Source organism: Puccinia triticina, chromosome 4A (genome assembly GCF_026914185.1).
Source record: "Puccinia triticina chromosome 4A, complete sequence".
NCBI lineage: Eukaryota > Fungi > Basidiomycota > Pucciniomycetes > Pucciniales > Pucciniaceae > Puccinia > Puccinia triticina.
Genome location: NC_070561.1, coordinates 29,927 through 50,255, shown reverse-complemented (window position 1 = coordinate 50,255; position 20,329 = coordinate 29,927). Strand labels below are relative to the sequence as shown.

At 48.8% G+C, this 20,329-nt stretch overlaps 1 protein-coding gene across 1 annotated transcript; it reads right to left on the bottom strand.

Annotated features, from left to right (window-relative positions):
• Positions 1-14,960: 14,960 nt before the first annotated feature.
• Positions 14,961-18,492, bottom strand: PtA15_4A1 (uncharacterized protein; the record flags this gene model as incomplete). Its single annotated transcript, XM_053168060.1, has 16 exons — positions 14,961-15,052; positions 15,143-15,392; positions 15,495-15,537; positions 15,611-15,745; positions 15,831-16,185; positions 16,261-16,456; positions 16,526-16,648; positions 16,732-16,824; positions 16,897-16,945; positions 17,018-17,104; positions 17,199-17,222; positions 17,298-17,330; positions 17,400-17,492; positions 17,576-17,785; positions 17,864-17,923; positions 18,005-18,492. The coding sequence occupies 16 exons, from the start codon at positions 18,490-18,492 to the stop codon at positions 14,961-14,963; spliced, it is 2,331 nt and encodes a 776-aa protein (XP_053019108.1).
• Between the last annotated feature and the right edge of the window lie 1,837 nt (positions 18,493-20,329).

The window sequence follows — 20,329 nt, the reverse complement described above, 5'->3', positions numbered from 1 at the left end:
TTGTCCCCCTATTCCTGAACGGAAAAGCAAAGCGGCATGGCCGCTTTTGTCAGCGTAGCAAAGCTGACCGGGAATTCGCTACACTCCCGCTGCGTGTAGCGTAGCTGTTGCGGTGTTGTTGGGAGATCTTCAAGCTGCTCAAGACCAAATGCAGCCGCTTGGACCGACGACATAAGCTGTCTCTTGCCAAGCAGATCCTGACCTTGGTGGCCAACAAATCACCAGGTAGCAAGGTACTGTGAGCCCCTCTCCTAGAGTGTCACACAAATGTCACAAGGCACAGAGCGGGACCCATATAGTCCTGGCTCCTCCGCCTCCTACCTAGCCTGGCAGAGATCATTCTCTCCACGCTAGGTAAGTCTCCTTCTTTTCTTCTTCTCTTTCTTCTCTCTCTTCATCCACTGGTTGTAGATACTAACGGGCAGAGATCATTCTCTCCACGCTAGTTGTCCTTTCCCTTCCTCAGAAATACAAGCTACTTGGGCCCTGAACTCCAGAGACAAGCACATCAAGCCCCATTCAAGTCTTTTAGTGAAGAGTCCCAGTTGGACTCTTACACTTTTTTTTTCTAGCCCAAGGACCAATTTTTTTTTCCAACCTTTCCATTTGGTTATTGACCATTCAGCCAAACCAAATTCTTAGCAATTCAGACCTGACAAGTATTGCATGTCCACTTGAAGGACAACAGACCCAGAGCTACTCTTTCCCCTCGGCAACCCGGAAGCTATTATACAAGCAGCCAACGCGGACCGTCATCGAGCCCAGCTTGAACGCCTACATGCACAGCAAAACCTAGCAGATACCGACAACCCTCCTCCATCGACTCATCATCCCAGAAGCTCTCCCCCTCCTTCATGTCTTCCCGGCCAGCTCCCACCTTCCCCCTTCCTTAACAAATCACTGATGGCCGACCCCAATGCCCCGCCGCCTCCGACAGGCCCACTCAAGAAGGAAGAGCCATCCAAATCAAGGTCTTACTTGTTGGACAACCTTCTCAAAAGAATGATACAGTTTCAGATAGACAGCGCAAAACTCTCATCCAACCAGCATCCGCTTGCATGGAGCGGATGGAAGTCCTTTTTTTCAAGAAAGTCGAATCAGATGCAAAGGCAGCCTCGACCCCAACCTTAGAGCCAGGTCGCATTAACCTTCAAAAGATCAGCACCTCAGATGCCCCACAATTCCAAGGGCCGCCCCAGGAGGTTGAACCGTTTATTAAGTGGATCCACGGGATGTGCATCTGGTTCTCCACCAAAGCACTCACCCATACAGACGACAGAATCCATCTCATTGGTCAGGTCATTGACGACACTAATCTTCTTTCAGTTTACGCTACCGAGGCCAACAGTTTCATCAGGAAGCCTTGGAAGGACTTCCAGGACCGACTCTTTGAAGTGGCCAAGACAAACTCTTAGAGACAATCCACAGTATCAAAATGAGACGCGACGAGGACTTCATAAGCTTCAGCACGAGAGCACGGACACTCCAGCGCCTCTACAACTTTGAATCAAACTCCTTGTCCAATCGAGATTTAGCACGTTACCTCGTCTTTGGCATGTCACTTGACCTTGCAAATATGGTCAGGAACTTTCAACTTATGGAAGCCGCAGAGTTCAAGTACTCCGAATTCAAGGGCCGGACCTCCACCTTTTATTGGAGCCTCCGCCCAAATTTCACTCATCAACGCGGTTCTGCTTCATCCCCTTCCCGCTCTTCTGACGTTGACTACAAGGGCGACCAACTTTGGAGACTCAAAGCTTACTTGGACTCGGTCGGGCTTTGTCACTTTTGCAACCTTCACTGCGCCAGCAACAACAGCGCCTGCCAAGGCCAACGGAACCCATCACAAATTGAAATCCCGCCTTCCTTCACTCCCCCATCCAAGCCGGCAAATTACCTTCCGCCGAAAGCATGGAACTCTCCTTCCAACAAAAACCCCACCCTTCAACCAGGCCGTCCAACTTCCCAACCGGCGGGAGCAGCCTCCTTACAAGACAACAACCAATTCCCCGACCTTCAAACCTCGTCCATTGAGATGTACAACAACATAGACGAGCACCTAAGAGCTAATAATTACACCAACATCAATTCCGTGGCCGCAGGGACGGCTGCTCTTGCCATTGCAAACGACACATTTGAGGAAGACAAGTATACTACCTTACCACCGTCACCGCCCCCTTGGGCAAAGCCAATGTTGCCACCGGAGAACCCCTCTTCAACTCCTCTGCAATATTGAAATCAGAACCTTTGGGAGACATTGAAGATACTGAGGGGTATGTCCCCTATGCTCTGTGAGCCCCCCTCTTGGGGTGTCACAAAGATGTCACAGAGTCCCAAGTGGGACCCATATAGTTCCACGTCCTCCCGCTCCCACCTAGCTCGGTAGAGATACTGATCTCTCCCCTGCTAGGTATGTTTCTCTTCTTCTCTCATTTCTGTTTCCTTTCCTGATCTTGTAGAGAGATACTGATCTCTCCCCTGCTAGTCTTCCGCCCCTTTGCAATACAACATTGGGTACTAGAACTTCGAGACTTGGTCTCAGTGCCCTTTCCCTTATAAGTGAAGAGCCCCCCTTACAGGACTCTTACATGCTCCCCTGACGACCGGCAGCTTCATCAATTTCACATGGGCAGACGCTTACACGGAAAACCTCTTGCAGCCTTCAGACAGAGACCGACTAGTTGCGCATTAAGCTACAATGGCTGTCTTCCGCATCCTGTCCATACCACTCTTCCTGCCCCTCCAATTCAATTGATCACTATCCCGCTGCACTCCTCAGTACCAACCAACCTCATCTGTTATGTCCCTGACCCCCCTCCCTCGACGATTCAGGCTGCTCAACCATCAAAGTATATTATCCCAGCACGACGAAACCAACAACAACCTTTCAAACACCCCATCCATCCTTCCTTGTCAGCTATCTTCCATTCTTCCCCGTTCTCTTCTTATCCATCTCCTGCGTCTTTCTTCTCTCACGTTCCACATCTTAACATTAAACCTAGAAAAAATATGTCTCATTCTTCCTCTTTATTCCCTTTCTCCTTTTTTATAGGAGGGGAGACTGTGAGCCCCTCTCCTAGAGTGTCACACAAATGTCATAAGGCACAGAGCGGGACCCATATAGTCCTGGCTCCTCCACCTCCTACGTAGCCTGGCAGAGATCATTCTCTCCACGCTAGGTAAGTCTCCTTCTTTTCTTCTTCTCTTTCTTCATCCACTGGTTGTAGATACTAACGGGCAGAGATCATTCTCTCCACGCTAATTGTCCTTTCCCTTCCTCAGAAATACAAGCTACTTGGGCCCTGAACTCCAGAGACAAGCACGTCGAGCCCCATTCGAGTCTTTTAGTGAAGAGTCCCAGTTGGACTCTTACAGGTATTGGTAGCAAAATGGAGCAAGGTGTTGGCTGAGCTCCTTCAACACAAGGTGACTGCAGATGAACTCGTTGGTCTGCTGCTCCAGTCTAATTTTGTCTACCCGGTTGGTGTTGATGTTCAAACATTTGAGTTCACCGTTGTGAGAATAAAGGCTGGTATGTCAGTGGAAATGTCCGTTAACCTCCCTCTTCAAGAATATTTGTGTCTGGGCTGTGTGATTATTGGTTACTCGGCTCCGCACTGCTACTATCCGCTAGACTTCTGCGCTCCTCTCTGAGCCTGATCTATAGTGTAATAATCCGCAGGTGAATAAAAGCTCCGCACTCCGCAAGCACAGAATCTGCAAGTAGCTTTGAAAGTAAAGATAAGGCCACTTATATCTCTCCTAATACTGTAGTACGTCCGTCTCTGTAAGTACAATACTCCAGTAATCTATAAGATGATAGGATAATAGGATAAGGAACAAGAAGAGAAATCCATGAGCCTTTTCCCATCCTTCCCTCCACGCACATCACTGTTCCCACCCAATCCCGCAAATCTGACACTTTCCCGCACTAGTCCTTCAGCTCCGCCCGCTTTCCGCACATCAGTCTCCCAGACTCTTCTCATCTCCAACGCTTGACCTCCCACGGTCCTCTGTCTAGCCCCCGCCAGTCAGTCTCTCACCACCGCCTCCACCCCAGTTCCACCCGCTTTGGCTGTTGCGGCTCACCTGCTGACACGCCGCTGCCACCAGTCCACGTGTGTAGTCCGCCGCAGTCCAGCCCTGTCCTTTCCGCTCCAATCTGAATACCCAATCCGAAATCCGTGCATTCCAGTCCGCGTGTGACAACGGTGGGTAGTTACGTTACGTTGCGTTATCCGCGCTATTTGCGTAATGTAACTACCTCCGTTATCCACCGCGCCCCGTTACGTTACAAGTAATGGGCCTTTTAAGCGCCATATGGTTAGCGTAACGGGTCTTTTTCCCACGCCGTTACGCTACGTTATCGCTTGGATGACGCGATAACGAGCCCTTAAGGGCTGTGTTGGCGCTGAAATCAGCGCATTATCTGGCGCGCCGCGGGCCGCGATAACGTAACAAGCAGAAAAAAAATGGTGCAAGCAGTGGCGCGATAACGTAGCGCACCACCGTTACGAGTAACTGTAACAATAACGGCTTAAAAACTGTTACGTTGCCGTTATCGGTAACGTACCCACTGATGCATGTGACTTTCCATAAGCTTTTCCTAGTGTGCTTTTCTGACATCATCCTCAGTGCTTATGTCACCGGAATGCACTCTGCCTGAGCCGCTCTGTGCATTCCCGCCAGCGCTATCCCCAAGTGGACATTCTACCACGCATGCCTATATAAATCACCACACCGTTGATCAGAAGTTGGAAGCTATTGAGAAACCGTCTTTCCGCGATGTTACAACAGTGATTCAAGCAGCCTCCAGCAAGAACAAGAACAAAATCGCTGCACAGCCAATCAACTATGGCTACATGCCAATGGATCTAGATGTGGTCCATGCAATGCCCCTCAACCTCGGTACGCTCCTCCCCACAAGCGCGGCCCGCAACCACAACAAAAAACACGACCTCAACAGGATGCCCAACCTCCCAATCTGTCAACCAAGAAGGTGACCCGTTTTTGAGGACAGGTCCCAAGTGAACATCTCAAGGAAAGATATGGCCACATCTGTCATTACTGCAACCAATACGGTGTGGAACTCCTACTGTGCCAGGCGGTAGGCAGTTGTTGGAGGGATGGGGTGTAGTGCTGCAATGAGTGCCCTCCAAGTGGTTGGTCAGATGGAGCGGTGGAGATCAGGGAAGCAATGAGGTTTGGGGAAAAGATTTTACGACGGCGTTGAGCGCTGGTCGGCGGTTGGTTTTTTTGAGAAAAGAAGGAAAGGGAAGAAAGGGAAGAGGCTCTGGGAGGATCAATAAGATTCAGGATAGCGCTTTGGAGGGCGCCAGATAATGAACAGTAAACTTTGGATGGATTCCTAATGGGATCAGCTAGGTTCCATGCCCCCCTTCCTCTGAGTTCGTGGGCGAACTCAGACTCCAGGAGGCGCCGCGCACTGCGGAATCATCATCACACCCCACACACGCACACGCACACGCACACAAAGACACAACAAGAAACAAGCAAGACAAAAAAAGAGAACAAAACCAAACCCTCCACACTGTAACCATCCAACGCGCGCAGTAAGAAAAGAAACAAAACACACCAAGAAAAGAAAAGAAAACAGAAGGATAAACCTGAAACGCCTTGAGGTCCATTTGCGCAACACCGTGTTTTGAGCTGAAAGACCGCCTGTACCATGCCGTGCACCACAACGGTCACTGGTACAATAATTTTTTGGCATTCTGGGCTGAAGTCAAAGCAAAGGAGATCAGAGCGCCACCAGTAGACCATGACCAGCCCCACTCCAACTAAATTCCCCCAAACCGACCGCCTTTTCCCCGCAACCGAGTTCAACACCTTGATGTCCCTGAAGTAAACAATGGCAAGGTCTTACTTGACTCAGGCTCCTCAACACATGTGAGTGGCAACCTCCACATGTTCATCACAAGAGAAGAGCTAGCAATACCAAGGACAATCTCCCTTGGAGTCGCTAACTGTACTGTTGTGGTCAGGTTCAAGGGTTGAGTGAAGATCAATACATCAAAGGGTCCTATTGAAATCAACAACGTATACCATTGCCTTGGCGTCAATGGTTTGATTCTCTCAGTTGGTCGTCTGACAGACTCTGGGTGGCGCCTCAACTTTTTGGGACACACAGCTACACTTCTTAGTCCATCAAATGTTTCTTTTATTACCCATTTCAGAAACTTTTGTTGGGACATAGCTATGTGTAGTGAAGTGTTTGAAATAAATAAAATCACTTTAAACCCATCTTTCAATCCTTATCTCTGGCACCGGCGTCTTGGTCACGTCTCAGAGGAAGTTGTGAGGAAATACTTGAAGATCCATTTCCGGCCCAAGGAACTTGAGAAGAAGACCTGGAAATCATTCTTCTGCAATCAATGTGCGAAATCAAAAGCTGTGGACAAAAAGTCCGTAGGTCTCTAAATTGACCGTAATCTGAATGAAAAGGTACGGAATATTGAAGGGACTAGTGCTGGCAAGGCACAGAATATCTAAACAGTAGACCAAGGTCTATCTCTACTCTACCATTGGCACGGGAGGAGGAGCCATGCCTCTTTGTCAGAGGGGCCTAGCAGAGCATAGTTGTGCTGGAATCTAAAAGATTCAAGTGCCAAGAGAGACAGAGAGAAACAGGAATCCGGCGAGCTTACCTAGTCGGACTCAACAAAGGATCCAATTGGGTAAAGCAGAAGCTGGAGTTGGAGAGGGACAACGAGGTTAGAGGTAGGTTGGAAGGGAGGTGTTGGATAGATAGGATATAAGAAAGTGAAAAGGTGGGAGCTTCAATTGGAAAGGCCCCAATTGCTGATCTTTCAACAATGTAGACAGGCTTGGTACCAAAAACTCTGGGGGAAAACTCTCTTTGACTGAGAGCCCCCTTATATATGGGAGGAATGAGTCTTGACTCTTTTCCCTCCCATTCTTCCATCTTCTTGCCCGCTGTTAAGCGGGCATACAACTCAACTGCCATACATAGACATATAACCTTCCGGGTACGCCACGGCAGTGGTCTCAACTCTACATACTGAATCCAATGTAATCAGTGCTCTCACTACCGCACTTCAGGCCAAGGGAGACGCTTTTGCGGCTCCTTGTTGGATGCCTGCACTGTCTGGACTAGCAGGTAGCTGACACCGGGGTCAAACTCTCTAATCCCGCGAGATGAGCCCTTGGATTTGTTAGTGTCTGACGTTGCAGGTCCGTTCCCATATGATATTTCAGGGAAGCGCTACCTTCTAACCTTGAGAGATCACGCAAAGACCTATATCTGGACGGCAATCCTGACCAGCAGAGACCAATTCGCGTCACAGATCATGGAGTGGATTGAAAACATCAAGACGCCAATTGGTTGCTATCCTAAACACATTTGGACAGACAACACCCCTGAATACACCGGCACACTCAGAAAGCTCCTTGTACCAACTGGCATCAACTATGCTCCGGTAACTCTGTACTCCCCCAAGCAAAATGGTGAAGCAGAACGTGTCAACGGTGGGCCAGCTACGCTAACCGTAGTGTTAGCGTGGCGTAGCGTAGCGGAATTCTGCTAAATTTTAGCGTAGCGTTAGCGGAATTGCGCCTTTCTGCGCTAACGCTACGCGCAAAGGGTGCGCAGCTAATTTAGCTGTTAGCGTAGCGTTAGCGCAGATGCGCGCAATTGCGCTAACGCTACACACGCAGGGCGCAAAAGAGCGCGCGCTACGGTGTGCCACAGTGCTTTTAGCTGAAAAATAGGCCTTTTTTTCCGCTCAAAGCGCTGTAGCGCAGCGTAGTGACTGTAGCGGCGCGCTAACACTAACAAACAATTGGCGCGCTGTTAGCACCGCTGAAACGTAGCGCAGCGTAGCAGCGCTAACAGCGCGCTAACGCTACTCAAAATGGGCGGGCGCTTTTTGCCGCTACGCCAACGCTAAGTGGCCCTGTAGCGTAGTGTAGCGTAGCGGCCCACCGTTGAACGTGTGAATCAAACGCTTGGGGACATGGCCCACACAATGCTGCACAAGAGTGGACTCCCAATGCACTTCTGGAGTTTTGCGTATCAGGCAGTGTTGTAAATCCACAACAGGATTCCCAACAGCAAAGTACTAGACGCGCCGCTGACCCAATTACACGGCATCAAAGTGGATCCCAACAAGATGTATTCATTTGGAGCAGCAGCAATTGTCCTGGTGCCTAAAGAACATCGCAACAAACTTGACGAGCGTGCTCAGGAGGCTCAGCTGATTGGTTTTCCGCCTGCAGGAGGTGGGTGGTTATTCTCGTTGCCATTGAAAAACAGGATAATCCACTCCACAGCTTTCATTTTTCCGGAATTTGTCAACTTACCCATAAAGAAAGCTACACCCGCGAAAACCCAAGTACCTGAAGAACCGGCGCAAAATCATCTGAATTCAGTCCTCAAACAAATCATATTGAAGCTTGGTGAGGAACCAACTGATGTTCTGCATGAGCAAGAGAAAAAGGTGATCTCAGAACTGGTTCTCACGCAAGATAGGTGCATTCCTTTGACTATCAAAACTATGAAATGCCAGAATGATGGTGATGAGCTACGGGACCAAGTGATGGGACTGAGGAGCAAATAAGAAAGAAATGCACCTATGAAATGCCAGAATGATGGTGATGAGCTACGGGACCGAGTGATGGGACTGAGGAGCGAATAAGAAAGAAATGCACCTGAAGATGGTGCGGGCAATGAGACACGAAGTGAGTGAGGAAGAAAAGAAAAGGAAAAACAAGGTATGAACTATCAACTAATATACAGGCTCTGTAGCTAAACCTAAAATGATGATAGTGAAAACCTAGTTGTTCCTCCTCACCCCGCCGAGTTGCCAAGTCGCTCCTGTGATTGGTCTGTGTAACTCAACAGCCCCCCGTGCTTGGCAGGCAGTGCTAAGTCTATGGAAGGTTGAGGTGGAGAAGTTTCCAGATCCTTCTGGTCTTGATGGGAGATGAAGGTTTGGTCAAGATGTCGGAGACATTGTTGTTGGTCAAGACATAAGAGACCGTGAAATTCTTGGCTTTCTCGATATGATGGCGAAGCCAGTGATGACGGACCATAATGTGTCGGGACCGGTGTTGGTAGATAGGGTTTTCCAGGAGCGCAAGTGACCCTTGATTATCGCAGTAGAGATGAACAGTCAAGAAATCAATGTCGATGAAAGGGGAAATGTTGTCGAGCAATTGTTCTGCCCAACGGAGATCCTGGCCAGTCTCCGAGCACGCCCTGTATTCCGCTTCTGTGGTGGAAAGTGCCGGACCGTTGTCGTCCTGCTTGGCACATCGCCACCCCACGGGCCCATGAAAAAGGACAAGGCTGCCGGAGAAGGAGGAGGCGTCAACGCCATTGGCGTAGCTTGAATCGGAGTAACCGGCTAGGCGTTGTTCCCCAGGTACATTGCCAAGATTTAGACGTAGTTGAGCTGAGTATTTGAGGTACCGGAGAATGTTTCGGAAAAAATTCTCATGAGTCTTGGTCGGCGCATTGAGAAACTGGGACAAGAAGCTGCAAGCAAACGCCAGGTCCGGTCGAGTACACTGAACCAAGGAGTTCAGTAGTCTGATTGCACGTCAATAGTTGAACCCGGGATTGACTGGAGAGGGATCGGTGGGGCACGTGAGCGCGTTTAGAGGAAGCGGTGCGGTGATGGGGCGACAGTTTGACATCCCAAACTCCTCCAGAACTTCTGAGATGTATCGGTCCTGACAGAGAGAGACTGTTTTGTCACTCCGATTCCGCGTTACCCTCATGCCTAAAACCCAACTACATTCGCCAAGGTCTTCCATTTCGAATCAAGCCTTGATGAGATCTTTGAAGAACTGAACCTCAGGTCCGAAGATGACCATGTCATCGACATGGACGAACACAAAACATGGCCGTGACTTGTCTTGATGGATGAAGAGGCAGGGATTGGCAGCGGCTGGCTGAAAGTTTACAGACTCAAAGAAGCCCTTCAGCGCTTTTTACCAGCATCGAGGACTCTGTTTTAGCCCATAGAGAGACTTCTGAAGCTTCAAACCATAGCCCGGAGGTATGTCGATGTCAACGCCATCGGGTACCTTGATGAAGATGTCCTTGTCCGGGATCCCGTTGAGAAAAGCGCACTTGACATCCATTTGTTGGACATCCCATCCTTGAGCCGCTGCAAGACCAAAGAGCATGCGAAGAGTGCACACTCTGCCGGTCGGGGCGAAGGTGTGATTATAATTCAGTCCTTCGATTTGACGGAATCCACGGACACAAAGTTGAGCTTTGTACTTGAGGAGCTCCCCATTGGCGTTGAATTTTTGTTTGAATACCCAAACTGTGTTGAGCTCTTTGGTCCCCGGTATGAGGGGCACAACCACCCAAACCTTGTGGCGCTTGATATTATTCACCTCGACCTCGATCGCTACAAGCCACTCGTCGCCATCCAAACGGCCCACCGCTTCCGCATACGTGATGGGGTCTTTTGGGGAAGCTGGTTTGTCTACCAACAGCATGGCCATGTGTCGACGTCCCCCGGCAATGATATTGGCTGGGTCGATGTCACTTGAGATGTCCTTTGGTGCCGTGTCGTAGAATGGCACGTACACGGACCCCTTGCTGGTTGACTGAGGGGTGGATGAGGACTGCAGACCCCCTTGGGGAGGATTGAACTCCCTTTCAACCGGAGGGATTGGGATCCCCTCCGGGACCAACGGGGCGGGAACCAATGAGTTGTTGTCAACAGAAGCAAGGGGTTCAGGGATTTCGGTGTCGATGGCTGGGGCTGGTGGGACGTCCGTGGTGGATGTCGTTGGAGTTCTCAAGGAACCGGCATCGGGATTGGTGAAGGTTACCGTCGGGAGCTCGAAGTCAAACAATGACGCAGGCCCCACAGGGTCACTACTTGAAGTGAGACAGGGAAAAATGTGAGAAAAAGTGCGGATGTGATGAGAGTGTTGGATAAGATCCTGAGAGGGGACCCACACTTTGTAGGTGTGATGCCCATCATGGTAGCCAAGGAAGATGGCCTCCACCCCCGATGGAGAGAATTTTGAGTCTCTCCATTTCTTCTCCTGGTAGAATACAACACGACAGCCGAACGGAACAAGCCGAGAGAGATCGGGCTTGGACCCATGCCAGAGTTTGTAAGGAGATGCCCATTGAATCGAGCTGTTGGGAGTGCGATTTTCGAGGTAGACGGCGGTGGTGACGGCATCCCCCCACCAGGACAGAGATAGACCGCTGGTCAAGAGGAGGGTCCTCGCCTTTTCGACGGTCGTTCTGTTGCCTTGCTCCGCAAAAGGGTTTTGCTGAGGTGTGTAAGGGGCTATGGTGTGGTGGATGATACCTTTGCTTTCATACAGAGTCTTGAACACATGATTGACAAACTCGCCTCCGTTGTCGGAGACTACAGATTGAAGACAATGATTTGTGAAATTTTCAGCTTGATTAAGAAAGCTGGTAAAAGTTTTGAAAGTGTCGGACTTACATTGCAAGGGGTATATGAACCAATACTTGCTGAAGCCGTTGACAATCTTAAGAAAGTACCTGTTCCCCCCTCGCAATGCAGGTGTGATTGGTCCACACAAGTCCATGTGAATGCATTCGAGGGGTTGAGACAGTTTGGGAAAAGATCCTGAGAATGGAACCCGATGCATTTTGGATAGATCACAAACCAAACAGTCAACCTTGTTGATGGAGATGTCAGGAAATGCTTTCTTGAGATAATTAATGCTGGGATGACAGAGTGCTCGATGGAGATCCAGGACAGTTGAAGTGTTGACTGACAGCGCCTTGAGCGGATTGAGATCAATCAGGAGCACGTTAGAAGTGGTTGTTCTGGTGAAGAGGACACCTTGAGAGGATTGACATTCAAACCGATTTCCGCCATGAGTTGGGGAAAGAGAGAATCCACGTTGAAGATAAAAAGTGAGAGGAATAAGAGAGTTGGAAAGTTTGGGCGCATAGTACGCCTGCTCAATTCGCAAGGGACCAGCCAAGGTGTGAATGGTTGCCAAGCCCTGCCCAATGATCGGGATGGTGGATCCGTTGGCCGCATAGACAGCGGTGGCGATAGTCTTCATGTTGTCGAAGTACTCTCTATGCCTGAGATAGTGTCCTGAGGCACCGCTATTGAGTACGATCGCATCCATGATCCCATGTCCTACTTGTAGACCGGACTTCGGATTAACTCCAGCGCTGGCTTTGAGTCATTCTAGGGCCGCTTCATGGTAGGCAACCGCTCTTCTGGGATGAAGTTGATAGCAGTTTTCGGCCGAGTGATTCGTCTCCGGGTTGTGTACCCTGTTTTCACAGATTCGACGGGACTTCTTGGAGTGGGTGGCTCGGGAGGAGTGACTCTGCCCAGTCTGACGATTCGATACTGCCAAGGCGTTCAAAGTGGCAGATGGTTCTGCCTGGCGTTTGATTTCCTGCTCGAGGTCGGCAAGAAAACTGCTCATCGAGATAACCACATCTGGTTTGCCGTATTTGGCATACTTGATTGTCTTGAATAGGGCAAATTTGGCCGGAAGCGCGATGATGACCCAGTATACCCAGAGTCCCTCAACCGTCTTCTTCTCCCACTTGTGCTTGGTGACTTCTACAAAGAGTTTGAGCGAGCCTCGGAAATCATTGATTGTTGAACTTGCCAAGTCGGTGCCGAAATCATAGGCTACAAGCGTTTGCATCAGATTGGCGCCATTCTCCATAGATTTGGCCGCCTAATAGCTGCAGATGGAGTCCCATAGCTCCTTTGGCTTATAGACATCGATTTCATCGTCATCCACAAACCTGGCTGAATTCTCCCCATCAAGGTGCATCCTGATGATGTTGGTGGTTAGCTTGGCCTTGACATCGCGGTCAGGAGTTGAGGGTAGGGATTCAAGATTTTTATTGACGTATTGATCGAGATTCAGGAGGCTGATTGAGGTGTAGATTTCTCGTCTCCAGGTTGTGAAGTTGGTCCCATTGAGTTTCTTGGTGTAGTATTTGATTGAATTGAGACCAAGGGATGATTTGGCCATGATGGTATGAGTAGACTGAGGAGTAGCGTCCTTGATGATGTCCTCTGGCTGTAGTTGTTTGGCTAGACGGGCGGTTTCTCCAGTAGTATCGGTGTGAAAGGAATCAGAGGACTGATGATCGTCTTTGTCTTTCACGTCTGATGTGGATGATGATGGAGTTGATTGATCAGAGAAATTGGAGGGTTTCTGATTGTTGGAGGAGCCTGTTGGGTCTGCCACAGTGCTTCGCTTTACGAGGTTGAAAGAAATGGGAGGGGAACAGTCCTATCGGTTCCGTGCTCTTAGGAGATCTGGTTCTAGCGTCAGTGGAGCGCTGGGCTCATAACCTATGAAATGCCAGAATGATGGCGATGAGCTACAGGACCGAGTGATGGGACTGAGGAGCGAATAAGAAAGAAATGCACCTATGAAATGCCAGAATGATGGCGATGAGCTACGGGACCGAGTGATGGGACTGAGGAGCAAATAAGAAAGAAATGCACCTGAAGATGGTGCGGGCGATGAGACACGAAGTGAGTGAGCGCATTGCATGACAAGGAAAGAGAGGAACATGGACCAGAACAGGAAAGAAAATAAAACAGCAATACCTATGAAATGCCAGAATGATGGGGAGGAGCTACAGGACCAAGTGATGGGACTGAGGAGCGAATAAGAAAGAAATGCACCTGAAGATGGTGCGGGCGATGAGACACAAAGTGAGTGAGGAAGAAAAGAAAAGGAAAAACAAGGTATGAACTATCAACTAATATACAGGCTCTGTAGCTAAACCTAAAATGATGATAGTGAAAACCTAGTTGTTCCTCCTCACCCCGCCGAGTCGCCAAGTCGCTCCTGTGATAGGTCTGTGTAACTCAACAAAAACTGCACTAGCAAGCTCCAAAGCAAGTGAATGGAGGACAGCTGCAGAATACAAAGCAGACAAGTTTAACTCACTTCAGGTCTGGGAGCCAGTAGATCCGTTTCCTGGTGCAAAAGCTCTTGGCTGCCGCTGGGTCTTCAAAATCAAGCCCCCAGAGTCAGAAGGCGGACCTGAAGTCTTTCGCGCAAGGTACGTGGCAAAAGGATTCAATCAGCAGATGGGCATGGATTGCAATGAAACATATGCTGCAACAGCATCTCTGAACATGCTACGCATACTGATCTCTCTGGCAAACAAGTTCAAATTTCCACTGGCAATGTTTGATGTAAGCTCCGCGTACCTCTACAGTCCAATCAAGGCAGAAGTCTATGTGCAACCACCAGTGGAAATCAGGCCCAAGCTCAAAGGGAAGATCATGAGGCTCAAGAAAGCTATGTATGGAACAAAGCAGGCAGCGCGCTGCTGGTGGAAATTCTTAAAGGCAAAATGGAAGGACTTGGATTCTTGGCATTGGAATTGGAGCAATCTCTGTACATGTACAAGCGTGGTACAGATTTTGTGATCATTTTTTTACATGTGGACGACGGACTGGCGGTGGCAACAAATCAGGCTCTTTTGGACAACTTGCGCATGGGGATGGAGAAGGACATGAACATCAAGTGGACAAATGGGGTGAAACGGCTGGTTGGGTTGAACATTGTGGATAAGGACGGCAAAGTGGTGATGGATCAAGCAGGACTAGCGGGGCAGATCATCAGGGATTACCATTCATTTGAACTGGTCAGATCACCAAACCAGAACACAAAGTTGACATAGTGGGCAGATATGGATATATAAATATATGCATATGAAATAATACAAGATAATCGTAAATATTAGGAATAACAATAAAGACAAGTTATATTTTATCATGCAGTCCATGTGTTTTGATTTGACAGTATACAGTATTTACCAAGTCGACGGATATATATAATTCAAGCAATTCATGAGTATCTTCATCGTGTATCCAAACTACTTTCCAGACAGAGGCAATCCATAGAAGATGTAAACATCATCCCTTTTTTAGTTGATGGAGGATGGGCCAAGTCGAATTTCATTTCGTCAGGGCAGTCTCTTGCCAGACTGACTTCTCCAAGTCGCATCTCATGTTTGCAAACTCGGATAACATGTCGTGTCCCATGAAGCCTAGATAAGATTTCAGAACCACCCCGATCGAATACGTTATAGGAGTCATTAGCATCTAAAAAACAACTGGTTGAGTATCTAGGGGCATACCGAGTTCAGTGATGTAACCAGTGATATCATCATGATTGACATCCTCAAAAGTTGGATTACTGATCTTAACATGTTTCGAGTTTTGTAATTTGGCTACCTCTTCACGACTAAGAGTAGGTTCCCAAGCTGCGATTAATTGGTCTGAGGGACTGCTGGGCTTGGGAGGCCCGGCCATACCTTTCGAATGGATCCGATCAGCTCGACAGAGGATCAAGACGATCCCCCCACTAGACTTACCTGCCCACGCCATCTGTTGACACCAGACGTGACGTGACCAAATACATAGGCAGGATGATCAGCTCTAGCTGTAATACATACCAGCTTTGTCGTACTAATCAAATTAGCCACTGACCTGAGCAGAGCCGACTTTATTGACAACATCCCCATCCGCGAAACTATTTAGCCAAGAATGTCGAAAGACTGTCAGCCTTCTCAAAATTCACACTAGAAAATCAACTTATGGCTCACATTCGGTCAGCACCTAACAAAATTATCGGTTTCACCTTTGTGCCACCAGCGGCCATAACCGTGCTGACAACGGCTGCATCCGTGATGAGCTCGATGCTCACCTGGGGCTCCTTCTTTTCCTTCTTGGAATCCAGGCTATATCTCAAAAAAAGAAACATTAGAAGCGAGAAATAAAAGAACAAAGGGCGGCGTATGCACTGCCGAAGGGGAGAAAACTGACTCGGCCAGCAGTTTGATTAAGCTCAAGGAGGAGGGCTGCGGCCGGTGCGTGTTAAAGAGCCGCTCAGTATCTGACATTTCCCGCTTCAGGCGAATTTGCAGCTGAGGATCCAAGGCCGAGGATCCAAGATCGGCGACAGATGGCGCTGCAGAGCCCTGTTTCGCATGTTTCGATCCGCGATCTCGGTATTCGAGGTATGATTCCACAATGTGACTGAGTTTCAAGGCAAGCGTCACACCCTCGCTAAGTGGGCGACTCTCAGCGATGGTGATCTTCAGATCCATTATTCTTCGGTTGACAGCAGATTTACTGCTACTTTCAGTCAGAGTAGGCTTGCGGGCGAGGACGTGAGTGACTGGTAGGGGTCGAAATGAAAATGGGGCTTTGAGTTAACAAATATCTTAGTTAGTCGGTCAGAGGACAAACTCACTCAATTTAGCAATAACGTTGAAAACAACGGTGGAAGTTCCAGCAGTGATAATGTGCATTTTGTCTAGTGCATTGTCCGGTGGTACAAAATTGGGATTGTGAAGACATTCACTGATCCCTTCGTGTATCAGACTTTCAGTCGCATGCCTCGATCGATCGGCTTCGGATGCAATGGCATTAATCATGATGCGCTCAAGCTGCATTACACAAGAAGCGTGATAGGTCAGAACTGCAAGCATTCTTCAAGCATCAATATGATCACTGACTTCATCCAATGAGACCTTGGTGTCATCGACCGAATTTTTCACAGCGTACAGTGACTTCAAGAGTGTGTACGAAGTCGAAACTTGAGCATCTTCTCGAAGTTGCGACAAATGCCAAGCCACTACCTAGATCGATCGTTTACATGAGAGTTGGTTTCAAAGTCTTGAGCATCGATGAGTGTCAAACGACAACAAATGAATCTACGAACTTCCGTCCAGTACGCCCAAACCCTACGTTTCTCGCACACCTCATGCTCTTTCTGACCCATCGGTGGTGGTGGAACAGGATAATATAGAAAAGCCTAAAGCGTACAGACCAGTGATCAGCAAGTTACAACCTTACTTAGGAATAATTGGGCCAAAGGAATAAATACTTCTCGACCAAATTGACTTGTGACACATAAGTAAAGAGCATCGAGGGCTCTAAAGTACACACAGGCGGCAATTAGCGGGCGGCGTTTTCATGGGTGTAGAAATAAGTCATAATCAGCGCACTCCAGAGAAAGCGCATCGGGGCGGGAATCTTGATCGGCCAATATGCGGTTGAAAGCAGTACTCAGGTAAGGTGGAAGAAAAACAGAACTGTTGGCCGGTTGTAGTTTAGAATTTGTCAGTCAATCTAAGCTCGGGTGCGAGATGGTAATCAGTTTTGTATCAAGGAATCCGAACGGCTAACACAATTGCGGTGGCGATCATATCGCTTGGAAGATCGGACATGTAATTTCAGGGTATAATCTTTAGCCAGGCTGATAATCTTTGGTCGAATAACACTCACCTTTCAATTTCCGCCATGACTTCCCCGAAAGTGCTTCGTAATCGTGAATTGTAAAATCTCAGTACGAGTTCAATAATCGAGCTACTTGGGGTTAAGATTTACTTGATCAGTTTCCAGGCGTGCGTTTCAGTACCGAGGCGCTCCGTCAAGTCTCTACCACCAGTAGTTTCTGGGTCTTCCTTTCCTTCTACGACTCTAAAATGCAGCATATGGGAGTACTAAGGATGAGAAGACAGCACTGAAAAACCCGCGCCTGTCAAGATTTGAGAAAGGATTACCTGTACAGGAATGTCTCTATAACTGTTGTATTGTCCCACAACAAGGGTTTACCTCTTCGTACTAACTTCAGATCTTTGGCCATGTCTAATCGGGGCATCAATGAAGTCAATGACTTCTTAGATAATTCGGATGCACTAGGAATGGTATCGCCTTCGTTTGGTGGAATGACGGGAGAGACTTCGATAGCGAAGCAAGTGAATTTGACATGGCTGAGGAAAATCAATTTGGTTATCTTTTGAGTGATATTGCTGTCGGAATTCGAATGAGGATCGTCAAGGGAAGCTTACTGCGGGACTGGTGCATAGTGGGGAGGCTGTCGGAGGCATCCGAAGAACAGTAATTCGTTCCTGAGATTGCATAAAACGGACAATAGGTAAGTGAGTTCAACTAGAGATCCGTTGCATACAACTACGAAGACATGAACTGACCCTTGGCCATAAGGCTGCTCGGACGGACCTCGAGTGACCAAGGAAACCACCAATCGTGAGGCATCTGACAGATTATCATTGATAGCCTTCTCAGGGTCACCTTGTAGGATTTCATCTCGCCATTTGCGTCGCTTGTTATGAGAATCCATCGGATTCGCAAATTGGTCCATGTGCGTATATGCCTCAGGCCCACCAGGATAGCCTGCGAGATAATGGTGGGGTGGCCGTGGGTGCCAATGATAGTTGTGCTCGAGAGGCCCAGGGGGATGAGGGTGATGCCATGGATGAGCCGGAGACGCATGAGGGTAGTGGTCTTCTCCGGCATAAGTGGCTGTAGGGTTGGTTGGATCGTTAGGGGCGGGATTCGAGACGCCAGCAGCAGGAGAATGGTAGAATGGATACGGATGCAATCGAGGGCCATGGGGGCCATGGGGGTAAATTGGGATGGTGGGGTGGCGAAAACTCGGAAAGCGAGCTGGATCACTCATACTGGACGATATGGGATCTGGAGTTTCAAACGTGATAAGAAAATTCACTTCAAACATTGTTGGATTTCCCGCGCGGAATATCCGGTAGTGATCATCTGATATCCGGTAAATGCCCGGAATATCTGGTCGGATTCTCGGATTGGGCTCCCCACTCTCACACCCATCGGGCCCTGTCTCGCACACATCTCAGATCATGGATGCCAAGCTGCCAACTCTCTTGCATCCATCGGGCCCTGTCCTGCCCTGTCTCGCCCGCATCTCAGATTGTGAAACTACCATAAAACCCCCAGTTGTACGTGCGACTTGCACCCAGACAACATGAAAATAAATGAAATAACAACAGGCCATGAACGGGTTAAGGGGCTTCAAGGGGCTTCTTTTTTTTTTTTTTAAAGTGCAGATTTGATTTAACATTGTGCACTATGAATATTTAACTAGCTTACAAATTTAACTACGTAGCAGAACCACACAGCTTTACAATTGAAAATAGAGGGGAGAACTTTAACTGGCTTTCTGGGAGTTTGCTTTTGAGAGTTTTTTTTTTGCTATTTATTTATTTAGAAGAGAAGAAAGAAAAGGGAGGAAAAAGATGGGTGAAAAAGGGAAGAACCCGTGGGGAGAAGTTGGGTCCAAAGAGCTGGAAGGGGGATATCAAAGGGTATTCCCAAATTTGCTTTCCCGTTGGAATTGAGGGAGTCTGGCCAAGAGTTTGATGAAGGATTTTGTGGCCAGGAAGGCCAAGGGGTTGTGGAGGTGAGTTCTGGTTGTGACCATGGTGATCCTCTTGTTGCGGAGGATTGTCCTGGCTACTGCCCTAGCCCTGGTGTACCTGGAACAAGAGACAAGGTAGTGAGTATGGATTTGAGAAAGAATGTATTGGCCTGATTTTGGAGCCCTTGGGTTCCTCAACCTGTCAATGGCCGCTTGGCTGTCCGTCAAGATGATTATTTGGGCCCCGGTTACCGGGAGCTTTGCCGTGTTGCCTATCTCCAGTCCAAGCCAGATGCCTACCAATTCACACTTGAAGCTGGAGGCCGTGCCCGGCGGACCTAAGAATGCAAGTTCAGACAGACTTCCATCTATTGAGACCGCCACTGCTCCTAGCCCTTCCTCTGGGTGAGCAGAGCCGTCAGTGAAGATAACCAGGTCAGAAGCGGGGTTTATTCTTTCAAGGAACAATACCACTGATTTTTTTGCCTCCTGCTTGCTGGCCCTGTCAACGACAAGCTCCATATGTCTTTTGGGTTGCCATGGGGGCCTGCTAACATTAACGAAATTCACCACCTCAAGCCTTTTCTCCGCAAGGCTAGCCAGTACCTCCCGGTTGAGGGAGGTGTGGACCGGGCTAGGGTCGAAAGTCCTGGCTGTCCACAACAGTTCAATTCAAATCTGCTGCTCTATTGCCGTAGCCCTGTGAGTCATCCTAGTCAGGTTAGTCAGGTAAAATTTTGTAATCCGGTTTATAGCGGTTGTTTTGATGCATCTGAAGGGCCAATACTTGTTGAGGTATTTGCCCGGCGTGGACTTCAGAGCCCCTAACGCGAAACACGCCGCTGAGCGTTCTATGAGATCATGTTTGAAACTTTCTGCCTGTTCAGGGAGGTGAACCAGACCTGCGCCCCATAGAGAACCCTGGGCACGAGAACGGCCAAGATCAGAAGCCCGCGCTCCTGCTCCTGTATTCCCCACGCCGAGCTGCCAATCCTAAGGAGCTGGCCTAGAGTGTCATCGGCTTTTTTCCTAACCTGTGCGTGTTGCTTCCCAAATGTCAGTTTCTCATTGAGCCAAAGGCCCAGAAATTTGATGTCCCGCTGCGGGGCCAATTCCTGGTCATTAA